At 40.7% G+C, this 13,260-nt stretch overlaps 1 protein-coding gene across 1 annotated transcript in view; it reads left to right on the top strand.

Moving 5' to 3' along the window:
* Positions 1-13,260, top strand: part of RRP12 (ribosomal RNA processing 12 homolog) — a 521,209-nt gene that overhangs the window by 39,993 nt on the left and 467,956 nt on the right. Inside the window, exons 4-5 of the mRNA XM_078643584.1 lie at positions 9,680-9,756; positions 11,070-11,175. Of these exons, the coding sequence (XP_078499710.1) occupies positions 9,680-9,756; positions 11,070-11,175 (183 nt within the window). The remainder of the gene's footprint in view (positions 1-9,679; positions 9,757-11,069; positions 11,176-13,260) is intronic.

The raw sequence follows: 13,260 nt of genomic DNA on the forward strand, positions 1-13,260 counted from the left end.
CAGGCATGTCTAGGATACCATGCCAAATGCTGTGAATTGTGGGAGTTGTAGTGTTAGTTACAAACCTAATTCCAAAACACAGCTTCAGAAAAACAACAAAAAGGGAGTTTTATAGTTTATTGGAAATTATGCCCTATTCACTTCGCTCAGACAGTTCAATCCTTTATTTACGCTGTCAAATCTCATTATCAGGTATGCCTCTGTACGCAGGAGTGCAGCCTCAACATTGGGCGATTGATGTTTAGGATCAACCCATGTTAAGACAGTCCACTTAAAATCATTTTCCCCATGGTTGTTGGCCAAAAAATGTTCAACCATAGGTGCAGATGGTACTTTTTTCTTTATTCTAGAGCGATGTTGAGTGATTCGCACATTTATAGATTGGCACGTTTTGCCAATGTACACTCTGTTGCAGGGACACACCACGGCATAGACCACATTCTTGGTCTTGCAGTTTGTAAACATCTCATGTTTCCATTTGACCCCGTCATGGTCAAACACGTTGCCTTCTAATGTCGTTGAGCATGATACACAATTGCCACATCTATGATGCCCGCTTATAGGTTTTAAGTTCCATTGTGCTATCAAGTCACTTTTTTGTTTAGGGATGTAACTATCCGCTTTTGTCACTTGTTGGCCAATGCTCAAATTTTTGCGCATGGCGAAAATGGGTTTTTCCAATGGTTGTTCCAAATTTTCCAATAGGTGCCAATTACTCAAAATTATCCGTTTAAATTGGTTTGTGTGCGACCCAAAGGTTGAGACGCAAACCAACTTGTTTAGTTCACCTTTTTTCTCAAGAAGATTTTCCCTAGGGGTGAATCTTGCCCGTTTTTTGGAATGATGTAAAAGTTTTTTGGGATAATCCCTCTTCGTCATCTCCGCGCAAAAACGTGTCGCATGATGCTCAAAGTCTGCGCAATTGCGTCTTATCCGCAGCAGTTGCCCTAGAGGAAGATTCTCTTTCAAGCGCTGCGGGTGCAAGCTTTTAAAGTGAAGAATGGTATTTCTATCTGTTTCTTTTTTGTATAAACTGGTTGTTAGACTGTCATCGCGGGTGCCTACTGTGATGTCAAGGAAAGTCATTTTACTACGACTGGACTCCATTGCAAATTTGATATCAATGTGTCTCGAGTTGAGCCAATCATAGAACTGGTCAAGCTCAGTCTGGCTCCCCTGCCACAGGAGCCAGACGTCGTCAATGTATCTTAACCATTGATTTATATGGCCAGTGAATGGATTATTGTTGTAAATAAATCTTTCTTCATACTGTGCCATATATAGTGCCGCCAATTCAGGAGCATAAGGACAGCCCTTGGTGATGCCTTTGACTTGGACAAAAAACGCATTTTCAAATTTGAAATAATTGCTGCGTAAAGTGACTTCTGCCAGTGATAGAATGAATGAGGTGGGTACCCTATGAGGTCTGTCACGTTGGTCAAGATATAATTCTAACACCTCCAAAGCCTCATCCTGAGGGATTTGGGTGTAAAGTGAGGCGACATCTAGGGTCACCATCATCTGGGATGCTTCATTAAATGACTGTCCTTCTATTTTAGTAATGAAGTCAGTAGTGTCCCTGAGATACGACTTGACCTGCGGTAAAAAAGATTTTAAGAAAAAATCAATGTATTTAGAGACCGGCTCTAAGGCGGAATCACAGCCCGACACAATCGGCCGACCTGGTGGTCTTTGGTCGTTTTTGTGGATCTTGGGCAAAAAATAAAGAACTGGCGTTCTTGGTGATTTTTTGTTCAGATATTCAAATTCCCTCGGGCCCAAAAAACCTTCAGCAAGTCCTGTCTTAGTGATATTTGCAATCTTATTTTGAATTGCAACAATGGGGTCCTCCTTGACTGGTCTGTACCAGTCCCGGTTGTTGACATGTGATCCGCCTTCTTCCAAATACATATCACGGGGCCATATTACTACTGCCCCGCCCTTGTCCGCCTGTTTTATTAGAATAGATGTATCAGCCTTAAGATCCCTAATGGCAGATGTTAAGCCTTTGTTGATGTTATTATGTACAAAGCTTTTACTCTTTTCAAGTTTGGTAAGGGCTGACAGGACCGCTTGCTCATAGGCAATCACTTGCTTAGGGATATTCTGAGTTGGGGTGAACCTGGATTTGACTCTTAAGCCTGTGGTTTCATGACTTGACATCACTTCAGCATCCGCGAAGAAGACTCTCAACCTTATTTTACGGCAAAAATCCAATGCCTCTAGTTTAAGTTTAGTGAAATCTGTTTTTTTGTTTGGGACGAATTTGAGGCCTAGGTTCAAGAGTGTTTCCTCATCTTTAGTAAGTTGTCTATCGGAGAGGTTGACTATGGTTGATTTGTCTAGTTGTTGTAGGATTTGTTGCGGGTTCGCATCTCCCATGACTGCTTGAAGCGGACTCTGGATTGTCCGCCTCTGGCTAAAAAAGGAGTAGCAGCTGGGGCCCCCCTCGTCTTTTAGAGTTGTCTTGTCTGGAGTCCGTTGAAGAGTCAGAGGAGGTTGTGTCTGAAAAAGTGAGGAACCTATTCCTTGATCTACCTCGAAATGATGTCAATGCTCCCCTAGACTCACCCGATGTATAAAAATCTTCTTTGAGGAAAGGGTAGACCTGTTCCAATTTGAAAGATTTGGAGTCTCTCTCAAATTGTGCTGCTTTCACATTAAGTGTGTTATCTTTAAAAAGCTGAATTTCCTTTTCGATCTTATCTAGGAGAATCTTAGCTTCCGTTACTGTCTGATTGTCTGTGATATTCTTAATAAATTCTTCAATTTCCTTCTCTTCTTGGCTGCAAATACGTTGGGCTGTTTCTATGGTATGGACCATTAAGTCCCTACTGCATTTAGTGTTAATTTGACTGAACCCTTTCTTGTAATCCGCGTCCTCAGTAAAGATGACCGGAATATTTTTTACCTGAAGACCCCAAGGGATCGTCTCAGCCTTTAAATAAGAAATGGCCGTGTAGCTCAGTTCGTATGTGTTTTTTTGGAGACGGGTTAATTTATCTGCCTCATTCTGCTGTTTCGCTGAGGTGCTCAATGTTATGGTGGAAAATGGAGAGGATTCAAGTAGACTCTGAATATGGCTTTCCGTGAAGATCAACGTGTCTTTCTCTGCCATACTAAACAGGAGACAAGTCTCCTGCTATAGACTTAATCTGTTATAACCTGATAGGGAGGACCCGTAGTGTCAATCCCTACCCACTCGGGTAACAACCTGCACTTGAATTGTTGAAGAGGGGGGGGGGTTTGGCCCTGTGGGAAAGAGGGTAGGTTGGGCCTTAACGTAATACAAAAGGGGGAATTTTACCTATGCCTCTAATGTTGATTGAAAAAACAATTAATGCATAAAGACGTATAAACCAAAATTTATTTGTTTACCCGGACACTTGATTTGTCTCATTACTTTTTTGTTGAATGTTTTAAAAGAATCATTTTTTGGCAGAGAAAAAGAACATCATCAACTTTACATTAAACCATACACCATTGATAATTATACAACAATATATGCGATTGATATGTACAAAAGATAAATAGACAAACAGTACAAATGTGCTCTATAATTTCACAAGTGAATTAATGTGAACAAGTCAGTACAACAGTTACCAAAAGGACAGTGCAAAAGAAAATCTAGTTGACCAAAAAGTTAAATGTCCAGGGGGTATGACGAAATGTGATACCTCCTACACTTCTGTACAATTCTTATATATTTAGATCTCTATTTCACACAGAGAGTGTAACCAAAAAGTACAGTTTCCTTTAATGAATAAATGAATGCCGACGCGTTTCGAGTCTCCTCGTATTAATCACAAGACTCATCAGGGCGGGATAAATCATATCCGTAGGAACTGTTTATGAAGAAAAAACAAAGGGGAGAGAATACTTTTAGAATTTGGACCTCTATCCAAAACTGCTTGTATAAAAATTGCATCGGCCGATGCAGCATACCTTAATAGACCAGATGTTTTGCTGGTCTTTAAAGAATGTTGTCAAATTTCCATGGGTGTCGACCTGCAACAGAGTGAGAAACCCTTCAGGGGACTGTGTCAAAAATGTGGGCTGCAACAGTTGCAAGCGGGATGTAAATATAGAGGATTTACCTTGATTGTAGGTCTGGCGGTGGCTTAAACTAATCTCATGGACAGGGTGAACTATTTACTCCCAAAGTCGAAACATGTTTTTATCTAAAAGACAAGGTTAGAACTGCGTGTCAGTGACAAAACGTGACCTCAAACACGTTACAAAAACAAGGCGGAAAAAGAAATTGGCTTACTTGTTTGAGGGACGTCAGAAGGGCGGAAAAATAAATAAATAAATAAATCGTGCTGTCACGTAAATGACCAGTGTTCGGTTCCTACAAAGGAACGGAAAGAAATAGCTTAACTTATTGTTACCGGGACCCGGGATGGTATATTCTAACAATACAGATCGAGAAGCTTACCATTCGTTATGATGCTATGCGCATGGTTGATTTTCCTCGCCGGCGGCTTGAAGCAAACCAGAGTGATCCGTGCACGCACGGTTGTAATGAAACAATCGGCAAATTAGACACGTGGTGTGTTTTGACCAATCAGGCATGTCTAGGATACCATGCCAAATGCTGTGAATTGTGGGAGTTGTAGTGTTAGTTACAAACCTAATTCCAAAACACAGCTTCAGAAAAACGACAAAAAGGGAGTTTTATAGTTTATTGGAAATTATGCCCTATTCACTTCGCTCAGACAGTTCAATCCTTTATTTACGCTGTCAAATCTCATTATCAGGTATGCCTCTTTACGCAGGAGTGCAGCCTCAGTTCTATGATTGGCTCAACTCGAGTCACATTGATATCAAATTTGCAATGGAATCCAGTCGTAGTAAAATGACTTTCCTTGACATCACAGTAGGCACCCGCGATGACAGTCTAACAACCAGTTTATACAAAAAAGAAACAGATAGAAATACCATTCTTCACTTTAAAAGCTCGCACCCGCAGCGCTTGAAAGAGAATCTTCCTCTAGGGCAACTGCTGCGGATAAGACGCAATTGCACAGACTTGGCAGACTTTGAGCATCATGCGACACGTTTCTGCGCGGAGATGACGAAGAGGGGTTATCCAAAAAAACTTTTACATCATTCCAAAAAACGGGCAAGATTCACCCCTAGGGAAAATCTTCTTGAGAAAAAAGAAAAAGGTGAACTAAACAAGTTGGTTTGCGTCTCAACCTTTGGGTCGCACACAAACCAATTTAAACGGATAATTTTGAGTAATTGGCACCTATTGGAAAATTTGGAACAACCATTGGAAAAACCCATTTTCGCCATGCGCAAAAATTTTAGCATTGGCCAACAAGTGACAAAAGCGGATAGTTACATCCCTAAACAAAAAAGTGACTTGATAGCACAATGGAACTTAAAACCTATAAGCGGGCATCATAGATGTGGCAATTGTGTATCATGCTCAACGACATTAGAAGGCAACGTGTTTGACCATGACGGGGGTCAAATGGAAACATGAGATGTTTACAAACTGCAAGACCAAGAATGTGGTCTATGCCGTGGTGTGTCCCTGCAACAGAGTGTACATTGGCAAAACGTGCCAATCTATAAATGTGCGAATCACTCAACATCGCTCTAGAATAAAGAAAAAAGTACCATCTGCACCTATGGTTGAACATTTTTTGGCCAACAACCATGGGGAAAATGATTTTAAGTGAACTGTCTTAACATGGGTTGATCCTAAACATCCATCGCCCAATGTTGAGGCTGCACTCCTGCGTAAAGAGGCATACCTGATAATGAGATTTGACAGCGTAAATAAAGGATTGAACTGTCGGAGCGAAGTGAATAGGGCATAATTTCCAATAAACTATAAAACTCCCTTTTTGTCGTTTTTCTGAAGCTGTGTTTTGGAATTGGGTTTGTAACTAACACTACAACTCCCACAATTCACAGCATTTGGCATGGTATCCTAGACATGCCTGATTGGCCAAAACACACCACGTGTCTAATTTGCCGATTGTTTCATTACAACCGTGCGTGCACGGATCACTCTGGTTTGCTTCAAGCCACCGGTGAGGAAAATCAACCATGCGCGTAGCATCATAACGAATGGTAAGCTTCTCGATCTGTATTGTTAGAATATACCATCCCGGGTCCCGGTAACAATAAGTTAAGCTATTTCTTTCCGTTCCTTTGTAGGAACCGAACACTGGTCATTTACGTGACAGCGCGATTTATTATTTTTTCCGCCCTTCTGACGTCCCTCAAACAAGTAAGCCAATTTCTTTTTCCGCCTTGTTTTTGTAACGTGTTTGTGGTCACGTTTTGTCACTGACACGCAGTTCTAACCTTGACTTTTAGATAAAAACATTTTTCGACTTTGGGAGTAAATAGTTCACCCTTTCCATGAGATTAGTTTAAGCCACCGCCAGACCTACAATCAAGGTAAATCCTCTATATTTACATCCCGCTTGCAACTGTTGCAGCCCACATTTTTGACACGGTCCCGTGAAGGGTTTCTCACTCTGTTGCAGGTCGACACCCATGGAAATTTGACAACATTCTTTAAAGACCAGCAAAACATCTGGTCTATTAAGGTATGCTGCATCGGCTGATGCAATTTTTATACAAGCAGTTTTGGATAGAGGTCAAAATTCTAAAAGTATTCTCTCCCCTTTGTTTTTTCTTCATAAACAGTTCCTACGGATATGATTTATCCCGCCCTGATGAGAGTCTTGTGATTAATACGAGGAGACTCGAAACGCGTCGGCATTCATTTATTCCTTAAAGGAAACTGTACTTTTTGGTTACACTCTCTGTGTGAAATAGAGATCTAAATGTATAAGAATTGTACAGAAGTGTAGGAGGTATCACATTTCGTCATACCCCCTGGACATTTAACTTTTTGGTCAACTAGATTTTCTTTTGCACTGTCCTTTTGGTAACTGTTGTACTGACTTGTTCACATTAATTCACTTGTGAAATTATAGAACACATTTGTACTGTTTGTCTATTTATCTTTTGTACATATCAATCGCATATATTGTTGTATAATTATCAATGGTGTATGGTTTAATGTAAAGTTGATGATGTTCTTTTTCTCTGCCAAAAAATGATTCTTTTCAAAAATTCAACAAAAAAGTAATGAGACAAATCAAGTGTCCGGGTAAACAAATACATTTTGGTTTATCCGTCTTTATGCATTAATTGTTTTTTCAATCCACATTAGAGGCATAGGTAAAATTCCCCCTTTTGTACTAGTTCCTAACTTGGCACTCAAACTATTTTTACTAAGTAACAGCTCTATTGATTATCAACCTTATAGTGCCAATTAGATGGAATGAGGGAGCCTCACCCACTGATAGTGGCATGCTTTTTCCTTGGTAACCTCATCCCACCCTGGTAAGATAAGACCAGGGCAGACTCCACCGCTGTAAGAGGGAATTCCTAATAAAAGTATACTGTACAGAAAGGGATCTAGATCAGCTAAAAATACCTTACGGTAGACCCAGGATTACTGTAAGGTATTTTTAGCTGAGTATACCCAATTGTTGACCATCAATAGGGCTATTGCTTACTAATTGATGGGGTACCAAGTTAGGCACTACAGTGTCTGACATAGCATTATTTTGCGATTGTTGTTGTTCCTATTTAGCCATCGGACACCAGATATGGGCACTTCAGGTCACCGAAGATCCTAATCACCTGGGGAGTTCCCATCGGTCCATATTGTTTAAAGTCAACTTCAACCTCTCTATAGATCCCATTGGGGTTCTTCTCACAGGTAAGGACATCCAAATCCAGCAATATGCTGCTGGCATAAATCAAGTCATCTTCTGCTATGACGCAAAAAAAGAAATCCTTCACTCTTCTATCCCTTCACTGTCCTTTTCAATCAAAATAACAGAATAACATGTTCACGTCTCAAATTCCATATTCCACTATACTAATTCACCACTAATTCTTTGTGGGTTCCAGAGTAGCGTGCTACTCGCCAATAAAGCGCTTCAACACCCCATCAGTTTTACAAGCGCTATATAAATGCCAACCTTTTTCCCTTTTCTACCCCTCCTCAACCCTTCTCAATCCAAATAACTGACTAACATATCCACCACTCAAATTACTTCATATTTCACTCTACTAATTTTAAACACTAATCCTTTATGGGTTCCAGAGTAGCGTGGCACTTGCCAGAAAAGCGCTTCAACACCCATCAGGGGTAACAGGTGCTCTATGAATGCAAACCTTTCTTCCCCTTCTATCCTTTCGCTACCCTTCTCAATCCAAATAACTGACTAACATATCCACCACTCAAATTACTTTCATATTTCACCATACTAATTCACCACTAATTCTTTGTGGGTTTCCAGAGTAGCGTGCTTCAACGCCCCATCAGGGGTAACAAGGGCTATATAAATACAAACCTTTTTCCCTCTTCTATCCTTATGCTATCCTTCCGAATCCAAATACCTGACTAACATATCCACCACTTAAAATGTACTTGCATGTTTCACTATACTAATTCAACACTAATTCTCTATGGGTCCAGGAGTAGCGTGCTACTTGCCGAAAAAGTGCCTCGACGCCTCATCAGGGATGGAAAGCGCTATACAAATGCAATTACAATACAACACAATACAATAGTTGAAGGTCTCCTAAGCTCCAGATATCCATTGCCTCAGACACTGCTTGAACTGCATCCATTCCTTGATGTCCTACTACTACCTGAAGCTTAACCGCACAAAAACAGTATTCCTCCTATTTGCCAAGAACATGGAACAACTAATCCAAAACAGGCTCAACAACATGAACCAGGATGGATTTGAAGCCCATCATTTACCAAATGGCAAGCCCTCTGAGTCACCACACCAACCTTAATCTGAAAGAGCACACAGCTAAGAATATCAAGACTGTCTAAAAGTGATACCATTCCTCCCTGAAAGCAAATTGTATTGAAAGAATTAAATAATGGTATATTTGATCACTAGATCTAAATTGAAGACCCCACAATTATAAATACAGTGCACTGTAAAAATGTAAAAAGAATACAGGAAATACACTTCATCCAGAAAGAAAGATATATTGTCTTTTGGTAGCAATATGAATTATAACACTACAACATCACTAGGTGGCAGACCCCATAACATTTTGAATAGGGCACATCTACCACAAAGCAACCTGAGCTCACATTACAGGCAGAGTCAAACAACTATCTTCATCACCCAGTTTACCTGTTTATGCATACTGCTCCTAACTTCCCTAGAGTGTCTTACCCCTGCTATCTGCAGACCTATGACCATTTACTAAAGGTTGACACGCGGCTGCAGCTAATTTTCCAGAAACTTTACAGGGACTCCCTTCTTTTGGGACACTTAATTCACAGATGTGTTTAAAAAAAACAGCACTCCAAGCTTTTACAAGTATAACCCATCTTTTGCAGAGAACTTTGTCCTTTTGATTTCTAAATTACGTCTAGAATGACTGTGTTGCTGGTGTGCTGTATGCTAGAGGAGGGTGTTTTTAATTTCCTGACCCTGTTGAACTTAGTGTTTGGGTTATTTAAATGATTTTGGACAGTGTAAACATTTCATTTTCTGTGTCCTGATTATAGGATTCTGTGAGATAATTCTGAGAGGTAAAAGGGTGAATACTTTAGTGTGTATTGTATTATTTCTAATGCACAGATGTTGTTTTCCAATAGATGACCACATTAGAGGCTGTTGAGTCATCTGAATCGTTGGCTGCTGTTGCATACCTGCTCAACCTTGTCCTAAAACGGTGAGGCATTAGCATTTATTCCAATAGTTTGTTTAGTGCTAATGCAGAATGCTAGTATTTTAGTGTACTACCTCAAGTCCTCTATTTAAGCAGTCTTAGTTACTATTTTAACTCCAGTCAAGGAACATTTTGGAAGAAAATTGCTAGGCATTGTAAAATGAGGTTAAAATGGTATTTAGGATTTAGGAGCAATACTACGGAATAAAAATTGGAGTACAACGTGGCTGATATATTAATTAATGTTAAATCATGGAAGTTTAAAAAAACAGCTTAGGTTGTCGTCATCTCAGGTGAACTAGTTAGTACCACTTTCGTCTTCATAAGCCTGTATAATGTTTAACAGGAATATGGTGCTACATGGGAGGTGTTTTTTCATGTTTTTATTTCCAAACTATTAAGACATTTTGTTCATGTTGCCTCTCTCTATCCTTTTGACTTTCTGTGCCATTGAAGTAGTGCAGCAATATATTTTTCATGTTTTGTACTGCTTTGTACATGGGCGAGGGTGGATTGCCTTTACCATATAGGATTGCTGCCTTTGCTTTGAGTGGTTAGTAATCTCCTCTCTTGGCAAACGCAGAGTTGTAAGGGTAACCTCCATTGTGGCAGGCATATATGCCCAGTCAGGCAAGGCACTGTCGGGCACTTTCCATAGGCTCATATAATGTTCTCAATGAAGCACAACCTCGTCTGCTGTTAACAAGTGCTGTTTTCGGGACACAAGTCCTTTAAAATGTGTGGCTGAACTGTGCCCGCTGGCACGGTTTCCATCATCCTGTTTCTTTCTTTTGAGTAATGTGTGCGATCTTCCTCTCGATTTTGAATTGAGGTACAAAATAGATTAAGAAAATGTTAAATTTTGGAGTAACTGTTGGACTCCATGTAACAGGACCACTCTGTTTACAAAGGCTGACCTTTTGGTCTAGAATTTTGCCACACTCTAGGAACAATGTGCTGGTCTCTAGTGAGTTGACAAAGGAGAGTTGTAGAGATGCGAAGAGCTAGCAAGGTATGAATGAGAAGACCTGTTCTCAGTCTCATGGCATTATAGCTGTAAGACAGTTTCTACTATTGTTAATTAGGTTTATCTTTTACCGCCCAGTTTTTAAGTTGAGAAGGCCTAAGGGTGCTGCATCATGAGAGTAAACTGTTTTGCAATGGTAATGGCTGACTGTTATATGGTAAAGTACCTACTTTTATTTGTTGAATGATCTAAAGAAAAAGCTACCAAGATCTATAATACAAGAATGAACTTCTCTCTACCTTGTAGCATCCCCTTTGTTTACTACTCTATATTTTCATTCTGTCTTCAGGGTTCCAGGCCCCGTGCTGATAAGAAAGTTTTCGGATACCTCGAAAGCCTTTATGAACATCATGGCCTCCCAAGCAAGCACTGGATGCACGTCTTCACTTCGCTGGGTAAACAATGAGTAGTGCAATTGTGGCATGATTCTTGTTTTTTTCTTGACCTTTCTCGTGTCGTGAACTCTGTTTCATAAACTTTGTTCCAAATCCTATGGTGTGAATGTACCTTAAGCTATTGACTGTTATCAGATAATCAGTAGGCCTACATTGAATTGAAGGTTCCTTATGTGAATTAGCCTGTGTTGACCTACAGGTCCCAATCTAGATAAAAAAAATGTGTGCATCATGCCTTTACAAGGAGCCTCTAGGCTTGCACCATTGACTGATTCAGTATAAAAAAGGGATGAAGAGCCATTTGATGGATTACACTTTTAATATCTAGTTCTTCGTCCATAGAATAATTTGGAGTTCGTTATAGGAGTTCTAGCAAAGATCTTAAAAACAAAATGGTTTTATACAGATGCAAGTATATATCTTGCGTAGGGTTTCTTTATTTCCCTATAGAATCAAGGAGAGAAATGGGTCTACAAGTATGGGGACTATTTTGGCAGTCAAAAGAAAACCATGAAATTGCCCATGGGCAAGAACATACTTATCCAAATAATAGAGTTGATAAATCTCACCTGTTTACTAAATTATGGAGTCCCGTTCTTTAATATTTGAATAATGATTACAGGGGTAGGATGTGTTCACAAACTCTGCAAGCTCTGGGACTGTCTGACCCCACTTTGCTATCTCGATTTGGATCCTTCATAGTTCTGGAAAATGGATGCTCTATAAATTGTAAATATCCTTACTCAATATATGGGTGGGTTGGGGGGAGGGTTTGGCAGGTTTGGGAAATTTGGAGGGGGGCTGGTAGTTTAATGTTGGTGCTTGCACCCACCAAAAGATGTTTTGATTAGCACTTTTTATATTGCAAAATGAAGCAGTAAAAAGCATTGAAAATGAAATAATACAGTATGAATGGAAGAGGTTGACCTATAGTTTGTCATGCTGTTTTTTTTTTTTTTTTTTTTTAAAAACCTTTATTTGAGTATGCAGTAAAATACAAGGATGGGCCTACAACCACACGGGCCAGCCGCTAAAGAGGAGAAAATACACAATATACACTTCCGTATCGGTAACGATCAATCGTCAATGCAATACTCCATATAATATACAGAACAGAAACAGATTTTGTTTTATAAAAAAGAACAGACACACAAAAAAGGCGAAAGTGTATTACTGAAGGTCAGCCCAAAGGACGGGAGGGGACAGAAACAAAAATGGAATCAAAGCTATAAACTCCAAAGAGCCCGGATGGGGGGGGGGGGGACGGGGCACGAAGGAGAAAAAGAAGGGGGGGGGGGAGCCGGAAAACCAGCACAACCCCTATATGCAAGGTTCCAAGAACGCTCGCCTAAGGAGACCGGGAAAGCTCAATGTCATCCACAAGGGGAGGAGTACAGATGGCACCACGATATTCATTCCATTGACCCCACATCCTAGTCCATGCCCTGGGTCTGCCCCTAGCCACGTAGACAGTCTTCTCACGGAACATAGACCAATCCATGTTGTCTTCCCATTTCGATAGTTCAGGGGGCTTGGAGGCCCCCCAAAGTTGAGCAATATCTCGCTTCGCAACCATATAACCCAGGGTGGCCCACCTAGTCTGGGCCACCGAGCAGTCAGTGGGCTCCCAAACATTCAAAAGACAACGACGAGGTTCCGGACACAAGGACACCCCTGTCACCACAGCCATAACCTCAAGCACAGCCGTCCAGTAAGCAACCACCATCGGGCATTCCCAAAGAATATGTAGGAAAGTCGCACTCAAACCACATCCACGCTTACACAACCCATCGGAAGAAAAACCCATCACAAGCAAACGAGGTCCCGTAACATACACCCGATGAAGAATCTTCAATTGGACCAAACGGAGACGAGCCGGGATAGCCACCTCTTTAGGAGAAGAGAGGGCCGACTGCCAATCCTCGTCATCAAGCTCCAAACCATCACGAACCCACGCCTCCCGAAGTCGGACCAACAGATCAGTCCGATTATTAATCAGTTTCTTATAAATCAGGGAGATAGTGCTGTCAGGAAGATGTCCGTCTAGGACACGGTCTTCAAGGGGGGAAGAATCAGGCGGAATCT

Source organism: Lissotriton helveticus, chromosome 5_1, assembly GCF_964261635.1.
Source record: "Lissotriton helveticus chromosome 5_1, aLisHel1.1, whole genome shotgun sequence".
NCBI lineage: Eukaryota > Metazoa > Chordata > Amphibia > Caudata > Salamandridae > Lissotriton > Lissotriton helveticus.